At 44.8% G+C, this 12683-nt stretch overlaps 1 protein-coding gene across 1 annotated transcript; it reads left to right on the top strand.

Annotated features, from left to right (window-relative positions):
- Window positions 1-5014: 5014 nt before the first annotated feature.
- On the top strand, window positions 5015-11582 carry ajm1.S (apical junction component 1 homolog S homeolog). Its single transcript, XM_018232514.2, has 2 exons — window positions 5015-5225; window positions 7368-11582. Exon 2 carries the CDS (start codon window positions 7423-7425, stop codon window positions 10678-10680), a length of 3258 nt encoding a protein of 1085 aa, XP_018088003.1. The 5' UTR covers window positions 5015-5225; window positions 7368-7422; the 3' UTR covers window positions 10681-11582.
- Window positions 11583-12683: the final 1101 nt, after the last annotated feature.

Below are 12683 nucleotides of genomic sequence, written 5' to 3'. Positions count from 1 at the left end.
AGCTAGAGAAGGTTATGTCTTGGGCCGAATATTATGTACCAACCATATCAGCTGTCTTTATACCCCGGGTACTCAATTGGGAAGCAGACTTCCTCAGCAGGCAAACAATTGACCAAGTTGAATGGAGCCTCCATCCCGACATCTTTCACAAAATATACCGGATATAGACATCTTGGCACCCAGACACAATTTCAAAGTCCCATGCTACTGCTCCAGGACCAGAGACACAGGGGCAGCCTTCATAGACACTTTAGCAATTCCCTGGAATTTCTATAAAGTGTATGCCTTCCCCCCTCTGGAGTGGTAGCCAAAATTAAACAGGAAAAAGTGACCACAATACTGCACCAGACTGACCCAACAGACTCTGGTACACAGACCTGATGTCCATTTCCAAACCATGGAAACTACCTCTACTGCTACAAGGTCCAATCGGACACCCCAACCTGGCCATGCTCCGTTTAACAGCATGGCATTTGAGACCCAATTGTGGTCCAACAGAGGTTTTTCTCCACCAGTGATAAACATTCTTCTCCAGGCAAGGAAGGCATCTATGGCAAAGGTTTACCGCAAAGTCTGGCGAACCTTCCTAGACTGGTGCAACGACAGAAAACTTTCCTGGGAAGACATTATGCCACAGGTCATGACTGACTTTTTATCCGCAGGATTCGAAAAAGGATTAGCACTTAGTACACTAAAATCTCAAGTGTCCGCTTTATCAGTATTAATCCACTTCAAATGGGCAGAACAACCAGATATCCAACAATTTCTACAAGGAGCTCTGCGGATCAGACCCCCCTTTTGGGACCCGACGCCTCCCTGGAACTTAACATTAGTACTGTCAGCTTTTCAAAAGGCACCATTCCAGCTGCTCCATACCTGTGACCTGAAATGGTTGACCTTAAAAGTTGCTTTTCTTATTGCAATTAAGTCAGCAAAAAGAGTATCCGAAATGGCAGCATTGTCACATAAAGACCCATGGCTTGTGGTCCACAACGACAAGGTTGTGCTTAGGACAGTACCTGCCTTTCTACCAAAAGTAGTATCGAGGTTCCATATCAATCAGGAAATTGTTCTTCCATCCTTCTGTCCAAATCGGACTAACAATAATGAAAGACAGTTACACAAGTTGGATGTTGTCAGGGCACTTAAAATATACAAGAAATGGACGGTTGCTTTTCGTAGTTCAAACTCACTTTTAGTGTCCTATTCCCCAGCACACAAAGGCCTAGCAGTGTCCAAAAGAACTGTTGCCAGATGGCTAGTGGAGACCATTAACATGGTCTATACCCTCAGGAACAAGCAACCACCATTCCGAGTGGCAGCCCACTCTACGAGGGCACAAAGTACTTCCCGGGCCCTGCAAAACCTGGCTACACCAGAACAGATATGTAGAGCAGTCATATGGGCTTCACCCAACACTTTTATAAAATTTTACCAGTTACATGTTTTTCTATCCACACAGGCCGTGTTTTGGCTGCAACGTTTTACAAGCTGTAGTTGCATAAATTAATGACTGATATAATGGAGGGTCAGCCTTCCCACCCTATTTTTCTTTTATAAACAGCTTTTGGACGTCCCCATACGTCTGCACTGACAGGAGGGCCGACTAGAGAAAGAGTTATTTTATACTTACCGTAAAATCCTTTTCTAGTAGGCCCGAACTGTCAGTGCAGTAAGTCCCAACCAAGCTGATTTTAGTATGGGTGAAATTTTTTTTATAAATATATATGTTACTTTCCATACTGTTGTCTCTTGACCTTCTTTCCTACTTGCTGTCTCCTAATCACCTCACTAAGCTTTAAAACAAAGGTGGAGCCAGCCTATATAACCACAGGGAGGGGCCAAGAGACCAATTCTAATGTCCTGCCTCCAGAGGTGAACCTACACATAACCCATACGTCTACAGTAACAGGAGGGCCTACTAGAAAAGGATTTTACGGTAAGTACATATAATACCTCTATTATCCTTTATCTCTGATCCATAAAATGCATTGGAATTGCCACATAATGAGTATAACACTCTTCTTACCCTTTAAGAAATACCAGTGCAGTGAGAGCTGGGAAGCTGTGGAATTTTGTGCCACAAGCGGTGGAAATGACCGAGGTTCACCTTGTCTTTTTTCAACCACAGCTACTACGTTACTATGTCGAATCTGAAAAATGGAACCGGTATGATAGCAATGTCTCCCCAAGTCACCATTTGTGACCTAAGCCCCTAAATTACAGGTGTACTGCAACTTTTTCTACATACTTTTTATTGGGAATTTGGGCTGCTGAAGGCCCTGAAGACCTAGGGGAGGTCTAGTTCCTTGAGTAAAGCTTTGGCCGACCTCGGGGTCAGGGACAAAGGGTCTCTTCCTGACTTTAGCCATGGAGAGACTGAAGGCTCTGGATTCCTGTAAAACCATTAGGCTGTTCGTTTTCGGGAGATGTTTTTTGAGAGAGCATTTCCCATTTAATGGAGAGTTCAGTCATTGCACCCTACATTGCTCACTTGTTTTTGCACCCTGCAGTTTTTGGGGTGACTGAAAACACAACCTTGAGCATTCAATTAAAAATAAAGTAGATCCTCGTGTAACAGATTGTTCATTGGCATACTGTTTGATTCCTGTACAACATTAAATACTAATATGCTGATCAGATTGCATCTATTCTACACTGCTATTATGTGCTATGAGGGTGTCACTGAGACAGGGGAAAGATGGGGGGCTGTGCCTACATATTATACACTTACATTATGTGCATATATGATATGGGTGTCACTGTGAAAGGGGAAAGATGGGGGGCTGTGCCAATATATTATACAGTTACATTATTTGCATATATGATATGGGGTTGTCACTGGGCAGGGGAAAGATGGGGTATATCTGTGCCTATATATTATACAGTTACATTATGTCCATATATGATGTGGGGGTGACAGGGGGAAAGATGGGGGTATATCTGTGCCTATATATTACATGGTTACATTATGTGCATATACTATATGGGGGGCCATAGTGTTAGCCACCTGCAAGCTCTGTTAAGTCCTGCCTGTGCTGCAAGACTGTAAGATGCAAGGCCTGATATAAATGACAGAGGAGAGAATTAAAAACTACAGTAAGAATCTAATGAGGAATGGATCCAAAAAATAAAGGTTACCATGGAAACCAAAGCCCAGGCTGAATAGTTGAACAGAAGCTGAGTGTGAGTAAACACGAGTTCCAAGTCCTGGCCTTCCGTTTCCCACCTGTCCGGATTGGTTGCCTCGCTGTTTTGTCACGGGTACGAGATGTTTTTAATCCATGTTCTGCCTCCTACGGCGCCAGCATGAATGGAACAGATCAGTCCCATGTCCAGTCCTGGTCTTACGTATATATAATCAAAGAGCAATGTTCAATAAAAACACATACGGAAAGCTTTCATTTCTATAGTTGCTTATAGAATATTGACAATCCAAGCTGTTTCCTTTGTGAAGGTAAAAACAGAATCTTTACATGAAGCAGCACCGCCTGGTGGGCAAATGATGTTAATCTATACCCTCATACTGTACTGTCTAAGGCAGTGATCCCCAACCAGTGGCTCCTGAGCAACATGTTGCTCACCAACCATATGAATGTTGCTCCCAATGGCCTCAAAGCAGGTGTTTATTTTTCTATTCTTGGCTTGGAGGCAAGTTTTGGTTGAGTAAATACCAGGTGTACTGCCAAACAGAGCCTCGTGTAGGCTGCCAGTCCACATAGGGGCCACCAAATAGCCAATCACATCCCTTATTTTGCACCACTCAGCAGCAGGTTTCATGATGGTGTTTCTCCCCAATTATTTTTACATGTGAATGTTGCTCACGGGTATAAAAGGTTGGGGACCCTCAGTCTAAGAGGTAATCAATATGGCATCTCCTCCCATATGTATAAATACAAATATGCTGAAAAGGAATGTTCTGGGCACACAATAAGCTAAACCCTCATACTGTACCGTCTAAGTGAATCAATATGGCACCTCCTTCCATATGTTCTGGGCACACAATAAGTTATACCCTCATACTGTACTGTCTAAGGGAATCAATATGGCACCTGCCTCCTCACATATGTATAAATACAAATATACAGAGAAGGAAAGTTCTGAGCACACAATAAGCTTTATGGCAACTCCCATGATACACAGAAAGCTATCCCTAAAAAAGGGAGACATCTGAATGTATAATTAATGCAACACAATACCTGTACTACACTTTTCACAAATCTCAGCCATTTAATTACAGGTATAAATTACATATATGTTCAAGAATGGTTTAGAACAAAAAAAGCTGTAAGTTCCTGTGCACAAGCATTTATCCCCATGCTCCAGTTAATATACTTAAACTACACAAGAGCCATAGAAATCCTGCCAATTATATCCTTTTAAACTGTGCTTAGTGATGTCATTGGCTATAATCGGTGCTCACTGATTATATCTAAGAAAAGGCACACTGACACACAAGCTGTGAATGCAGGTGAACACCTTGCAAAGTTTTATTACCGGAAGTGCAACGTTTCGGGGCAAGCCCCTTTGTCAAGCAGTACTACTTTGCACTGATTATATCTGTCACACGACTCACTGAAACTTGTGTATTATACTTAATAATGTACCCCGTTGTAAAATATGAGGATATTATATGTCACCTTGGAGTTCTATGAGACTACGACCCGTATATATGGTCATGGAACTCTTAAGTGGTTTATGATATCCTTATATATCGGTGTCGGTGAATTGTTTTTGTTTAGTAATAATTAAGTTAGGTACATTCAGTACCAATATTATAATAAATAAAGGCAGTGTCCCATGATATTAGGTAAAAACGGTAAGAGGGCTAGTATCACTGACAAGGGGGTAGCTATATGCCAGGCAAGGATTAAAGCTGCTGACCCCTGACTCCCACCCTTGCTTCATTTTGTATAGCCCATCTGTTGGCTGGCTGTCAGTTGCAGCAGGCAGCGCTGTGACTTTAAGAGAAGGCTGCATCTGAGTGTGGCCAGCAGAGGCAATCCTGATGCTTAAAGTAAAACTAGTATCTTCTGCTAAGGAGAACTGAGTGGCTAACAGGTACCTGCCTGGGGCTCAGGGTGGGGGCTGAGTGTGCGTGTGTGAATGGGGCTCCCCCCTGCAATGTAACGGATGTCCTTGCACAAGCACAGTAATGCCCTATGCCCTCCCAGCTCAAGGATTCAGTGCAAGGATGGAGAAAGGAGAAAGCTGGCAGTGTCGGGGTAAGGGTGCTGTTATGATGGGGCAGATGGATGCTGCTGATGCAGGTGGAGGGGCAGGTAAGGGAGAAGCAGCTGGGGGGGGGGGCTGCAGCCACGGAATGGTGGTTGTGGGAGGATGCAGCAGGAGGATGGGGGTACCAGTGCATGGGGGAGATTATCAGAGGATTGCTGTTGGGGGCTGTGTGATGTGCAGCTGGGATCAGGCTGACTGGCATCTCTATGTGTGTGACTGCCTCTTCAGCCATGTTTAATGACTTCATTGGGAAACTAGGGGACACGGGGGGATACAGCGTGTGCTCTCTCTCTCTCTCTCTCTCTCGGAGGCTAATTATGTGAGGGGGGATAATGTGCTAGATCGAGTTCTCTCTCTATACTCATAGGACCGCTGTACAGCAAATGTCATTTATTACATAAATCAGAGGTGTCCAATCTATGCCTGCAAATCCCAACAGCTTAGATGCAGGGGGGCTGCAGATGAAGAGAGCTGGAGAGTAGCAGCTGCTATATAACAATCCTAATATGTGCCCATCTGATTCAAGAAGGCCCAGGGTGAATGCCCTTTCTGCCCTACCCAATCGCCAGCTGCTACTGCAGCCATTAGTCGAGCTGAGATGGTGCCTCGTTACCCTGTTCACTCCTGGTATCTCAGAGTAACACCTAGTGCCAGTCAGGAGCCGACAGCGTGGGAGAGTTTACAGGTGCACCCACTGATACACTTCAAACAGCATGTGGCTTTACAAACACAGTCGTGGCTGAAATTAAATTCGACCATCCCACGGCCTTCCCTCTCTTGCCAGAGAATGCTGGTAGTTGTAGTTCGGCAGCTGGTGATCTTTCCCTGTACAGTAGCAGAAGATAACGGCTGGGGCCTTTAAAAACCAAGATTCAAATGGATCAGAGATGTCTGTGAATTTCTATTTTTCCACACGATAATGAAGTGCTCAACCCCTGTGTGAGAGAGGCTTGATAAAGGGCCCTGTGCGGCCCGAAACGTTGCCTTTTTCTACTGTAATGAGCCAATAAAACACTTGAAACGCAACAGAAACCTGTTTGTCAGTGTGCTATGGTCGTATGGACTGAATATGTGAATTTCTATTTGGCATGCTGCCCCCCACCTTCTGAAGGCAATTTAACCTGGTATTGACGAATGAACACCCACCTTTGAGGGGGGTCTGGGTATTTTAGGTGAAGCTACCTGGCTTATGTATGAGGTCAAAATGTTGGTGTATTCTGATTCTTGTTCTTCCTCATATTCATCTTCCAGTCCCCCTCAGTGTTACTATGATGAGAGACCCTAGCAACCAGACTGCAGTTTAGGTCCCATAACACAAAATAAAGAAACCGAACTGCAAATCTGTAGTATATTATAAAAGTCAGTTCCAGGGCCAACCTCCCCTTTAATCTAACATAAAGATCTCCTTTTGCTTGACCGTTTATTATTGGCACAGCCTAGGATTTACCACATGTGACCCGGTTAAGTGATGGAGCTCAGGCTGTCAGGCATAGCCGAGGGTTTCCTTGGCAACCAGATGCTGGAGTCAGGCAGAGGCCCTAACCTCTTTCTCTGCAGATTAAAGCCCTGGGATTTCCATGGAAATTTGTTGTCCCGGGTGCACAAATAAACATGTCCCTTCTAAGCAATTTCCTGTGATAAAAATACCAGATACCCGGCAACCTGGGGTAAGACATAAGATTTCTCAGTTTGCACCGTAATGAAGATTTGGTATAAAATCCACATGATATGCAGCAAAGCCCTAAACCTGCCAGAAAATGTGGCCTCTCCGCACTAAGGCATACCTGTTGCGCCCAGAAATTGTGGGTAGCACCTATGCTTTATCTACTCTAGAGGCCACCAGAGTTAATGGGCTTACCATTACTAGCTGCTCCATTAATAAGAGGATACGAGGGAAATCATTGGGGATAGGTGCATTGATTTTTGTCTTGCTTTCATGCAATAAGATCTAAATGGACAAGCCCCTCTTCCCTTTGGTTACTGTGCCCTGTATACTATGGTGACTTGGGGGTTATAATGCTCAGGGATTCCTGTCCAGTACAGTAAGAGGAATGAGGGGTCTTTAGGGTACCGTCAATATACTTTTGGGTTATTGGAAAGACCACTCACAGCCTCTTATTCCTTTGCAGGATGGCCACGATGACATGAACTAAAGGCAAAGCAAAGCAGTCCGCTTTCTCTAAGATGACACGAACCGACCCACCTGATATACTAGTGTCTACAGTGTATCAAGATATTAAGGTAACCCTGAAAGCTGATTCTCCTATCCACAAAGCCGCCACAAAATGTGACAGCTTTATGTCCAACCACAAGGAGACTCACCAGCAACAGTTCAACAAGAGGCACTGCCGCAGCTTTGACTTTCTCGAGGCCTTGGATGAACACTTGACCAACATGTCAAGCATGGAACGTTCTCAGCGAAGAAGCCAGAAAAGGGCAGACACCCCTGAACCATCTTCTCAGCCGGTGGGCAGGAAGGCCTCCATGAAGTCAGACACAAGATGTATATCTCAAGGGGGAGACACCTCGAAGGAAGCAGCGAAAGAACCAAGGAGAAGGCCACGATCCAAAAGTGCGCCAAGGGTCAAAACTGCTTTCACCTCAGTCCCTATACAAATGTCATCTTCTCAATCACCTCCTCCGACTACCAGAAGGGGCAGAGAGGTTAACCGGAATTCCAGGGAACCACAGAAATCTGTAGCCTCCCCCAAAAGGGAAGTCAGCTATGCTCCTGCCAAGGCACTCATGAATGAAGTCCACCCAATAAAATTGCAGCCGCAGCGCAACATTGCAAGCCGGATTTCTCCCCTTTGTATCAACAGCAACTGCATGGAGGAAAGTCAGGGGGCAAAGCCAATCTCTAGCCCTCATGTCCGGTGCAGAATAGATATCAAGCCAGATGATGCCGTATTGCAGCATGCCGCACACAGCTCCAAGCCCAGTCAGAATTGGGGGGAGGCACCAAATTGCAATAGGCAACCAAGCACACCCAGGAACTTAGCAGTTCCCGCTGCAAGGCTTATATCTGTGTCTCGGACCCCTACACCGAGTGAATCCTATAGTGGGGACCACAGGATTACACACTTTCCCTGTAATTTAGGGGGCGAGATGTACACCACAGACTTTAGAGGTGTCCCAAACCAAAGTGTTGCTTCCCCAAGGGACTTCACACATTACTCCAGCAGAGACTGTGTGCAATATGGTAGTAGCCCCACTCCAGCCTCCTACTTCTATACAGAGGATGACGGCAGTTATACCCAAAATATTTCCATCAAAAACAGAGGCTGTCTTACTTACCCTGCAGTCGCTACTCACAACTACTACCCTGAGGAGCCTCCTTCTGGCCCTCGAACTTATTATATTGAGGAGCCCAGACCGTATCCTATTCAGGAAGCACCAGTAAGGACGTTCTATGGCGAGGATGCCTGTTATTATCCTCCTCGTGCAGTTTCAGCTAAAACACTGTACGTAGAGGACCCCAGGTTGTATCCGCTTCAGACTTCAGCTGCCAAACACTACTTTGCTGAGGATATTGCAAAGTATTCAGAAAGGGAGGCCCTCACCAGGACATATCCCTACCCAAGGACCTCCCAACCCCTCCAATTAACCAATTGGTATTTTCCAGATCAGGGCCCAGTCCCATACCCAACCATACCAATATCACCTTTTCCCTCTCAGTCATCTGGAAGGGAGGCAATGCTATCATCATGGCATGCATCATACAGCATGAACCAGCAGAGACTAGGAACAGACACCAGAAGCTATTCCAGATCTTGGGACAATGTTTTAAACCCTGGCGGGCGCAAAGATGCCCTGCTTGCGCGTGGCCAAAGTTATGAGAACCTGCTGTGCCATGAGCGACGTGCCTTATCTCCCGATGACAGACGCCAACCTGTGGTTGTTAATCTTTCTTGCTCCCCTAAACGCTATGCTGCCCTATCCCTTTCAGAGAATTCTATAGTGGAGAAGGTTCATACAGAAGGTGGACGGTACACAATGGGGCGCTCATGGTTTGTCACCCCTGAGATCACTATTACAGATAATGACTTAAGGGCAAATGGGGTTGGAAGGGCTGAGATGAGGTCTGCCAGCTGGGATGTGATAGACTCAAGTGTCACACCACCAGCTTACCAAGGTCACCCTTCCTATCCTACCAAAGAGAAGATGCCAAGCAGATCCGCCCGGCACCGCAGCCTGGAGCAACTGGATGAGCTAATTGCAGATCTGGTCATAGACTACAAGCCACCATCAAGTCGCCGCCCAAGTGAATCAGATGCCCTTGCAGACCAATTGAGAAAGTTAATTAAGGAAGATATGATAGGGCTCCCAAGGAAAACAGAACACTATGGGCAAACGGCACAACTTCTACAGAGTAGGCCCCTAAAGGAACAGCCAACACCAACATTTCCAAAATCCCATCAAGGCCATAGGAGAGAGACATTCCCAGAGGTGCCAGTGAGTGGCCCCCACAAGCCGCTTGAAGACTGCTCACCGGATCTTAGCGCAGATGAGGATGACCTCTTAACTTGCTCAAATGCCAAGTGCAGGCGCACAGAGACTATGTTCAATGCCTGCCTTTACTTCAAGTCCTGCCATAGCTGCTACACTTACTATTGTTCCCGCAACTGTCGCCGTGAGGACTGGGACATCCACAAAGAGAGCTGTATCTATGGTTGCATGGGCAGCGTCTGTCGCCATGTGCTAACGTTTTGCAGAGAGAATACAGGGGTGCACAAAGCCTTCTCTCGTATTGCCAAGGTTGGGTACCTCTCCCGGGGTAGAGGCGTGCTCTTTCTAGGTTTTCCTAACCCCAGTTCTGCAGATAACTTTCTCCAACTGGGCCTGGAAGGTTTGCTGATGTCCCCCACCTACTTGTCTCTGAGGGAGTTAGAGAGCTATTCGGACAACCTGGGAGAGCATGCCAAGGAACTGCAGGTAGTTGGCAACCAATTTGACCCTGAGGAATGTTTTTTGTTGAATGTAACTGTGGCAGTGGGACAAGGGGGCTCTGACCGCCTCTCTGCCAGAGCCCACCATATTCCCACTGTCCGTAAGTATGCCAAAATAGCCTTAGCCTCATCTAGCCCAGAGAGGAAGATCACAAAAAAGGAAAAGGACATGGAGACACTGATCCTAACCCCTCCTCCTGGTACAGCCAATTTGGATAATGAGGGAGAAGAAGGGAGGAAAGCCAGGGAGGTTTGCTTCATTCATATCCAAAGGGAGCTTAGAATAAGAGGTGTCTTCCTTCGCCATGAATATCCCAAAATCTACCAGCAGATGTGTGAGTTTGTGGAGAACAACAAGAGGTTCACACCCACCACCATTTATCCCATCGACAGGAGGACTGGGAAACAGTTTATGTGCATGATCATGGCAGCTTCAGAGCCAAGGACCCTAGACTGGGTGGCCAGCCCGAACCTCCTGGATGATATTATGTGATTGCACAATCATTGGGGCTTTACATTCTTTTTCTCTTATGTTTTTCTCTTGTTTTGTAGCTTATTTGTTTTTTTTGTGTACAGGAAGAAGTCATATTTGTTTAATATTCATGCTCTGACCCTTCCATTCACCAGGATTGGACATTACCTGCTTGCTAATATTCTCCTTTTCATTGATGCCCTATCTTTCACTTTGCTGCTGAATCAAGGGTAATGTTTCAAGCAGGGGTGCCCACACTTTTAGCAAGGTAGGCCCTACTTATAGAGAAGTCATTTCATCAGGTTCCACCGCCTCTAATGGAATCTTACTTAACTGTATTGTACCAAAAGAAGACACATACACTGGTCACCATTGCCAGCTCAAAGTCTACAGCTAGATCACACTCTATCTTGGGCATCCCTGTTTTAAAGGGATCATTTAAGAGAAAGATTATAGTTGCTTAGTTTGACTCCTTTGGGGCCACCATTGACCCTAAATCCTTCTTTATAGTAGGATACTTAACACATGCATTGGGCTGCTATTTAAAATATAACTGACCATTTCCGCTTTTTTTTTTTTAATTCTATCTGTTGGTGTTGTTGACGAGATAGTGTAGGGATATGTCTCTTTGGCTCTGCAGAGTTAAAAGAACTATAACTCCCAGCATCCCTCTTTAAGATGACGGATGGAGTCTTTATCATCTGCAGAGTGGAAAGATCCTCTCATTCATTTTAAAAAACACTACTAATTCAAAACAGACATGACTGCTATAATACTACTGGCATGAAAGTATAGTAATACTACTCTCAATGTATTACAACAAGGAGAAGAGTCAGATTATATTTTGTATTATATTCTGGGATTGAAATTAGGCACAGTCAACCAAATATGTGTTGTAGCATTAAAGGGGTTTTTGTTCACCATGCACCATGTTGTAGACAGCAGACAACTTGCAGTTGATCTTTATTTTTTATTGTTTGTGGTTTTTAAATCATTTACATTTTTAGTTTGGCAGCTCTAAGGCCTGGAATTTAATTTCAATTGTTATCTGGTTGCTAGGAGATAATTAACATAGCAACCAATAAAAAAAAATAGGAAACCAAAAAATAACAATAAAACTGGGGTTACTGGGGTCAGTGACCCTGACAACCAGCTATTTTCAGCTGCAGGCCAATTTAGGAAGGCTTGTCATTCAAAAACCAACCAAATCATCTATTAAAAATGCCTCAGAACAGGTCCACCTATAACATAGTAAATGTGAAGGTGAACTTCCCCTTTAATGATGTTTTAAAGCTGTAGTGAGGAACTTAAAGTATTTGTCAGACTTAGGAGTAATAGAAATTCTGCTCTGGTTTTGTGAAGCAGCCCAAGTGATTAGCAAGGTGCAGGGTAAGCTGGTTGTATTGATAGGACCACTAGAAGCAAGTAGATGGAGGTACTGATGGCCATTTGTAGAATTTTGATGAGATAATTATTGGTATATGCATACAATGCAAGAATATTTGGTTTAATATTTGGTTTACTGTTTGAGGTTCAACGTTTGGCTTGCGCGTCTTTATCTAATGAAATGGTTATAGTCATGTGAAATCCACGTTTGGTTAGTCATTGAACCACAGAATATCTGGAACACCCATCAAATGTGGCCCCAATTAAACTTCAACGATTGGCTGCAAAATAGCCAATGAGGAGCCCGAAGAGGCAGCCAACCCTAACAGGGGAAATAGCTGCCCAGGGTTCCAAACAAACCAATGCCACACAAAGCACCAGCTGTATGTAGGAAGAGTGTCGGGAAGCTCAGTAATACACCAACAGCACCTATAACAGCAGCAGGGATAATGGGACCACTACAATGCCTCTGCCCCTATAAATGATTGGTGCAACTTGGCGTTAGGGCAGAATGTTTGTTTAGTTACATTAGCCCGTTTGAAATTGTTATGGCCTGTTTAGTGACATACTATTAGTTTGCATGTATCCCAAATATTCTAAAGCTCATGCATTGATTTTCTTTATGTGGGGTATTATTT

This window comes from Xenopus laevis, chromosome 8S (genome assembly GCF_017654675.1).
Source record: "Xenopus laevis strain J_2021 chromosome 8S, Xenopus_laevis_v10.1, whole genome shotgun sequence".
In the NCBI taxonomy this organism is placed as follows: domain Eukaryota; kingdom Metazoa; phylum Chordata; class Amphibia; order Anura; family Pipidae; genus Xenopus; species Xenopus laevis.
Note: the sequence above shows the minus strand (reverse complement) of the source record. Positions and strands in the feature narration are given on the sequence as shown.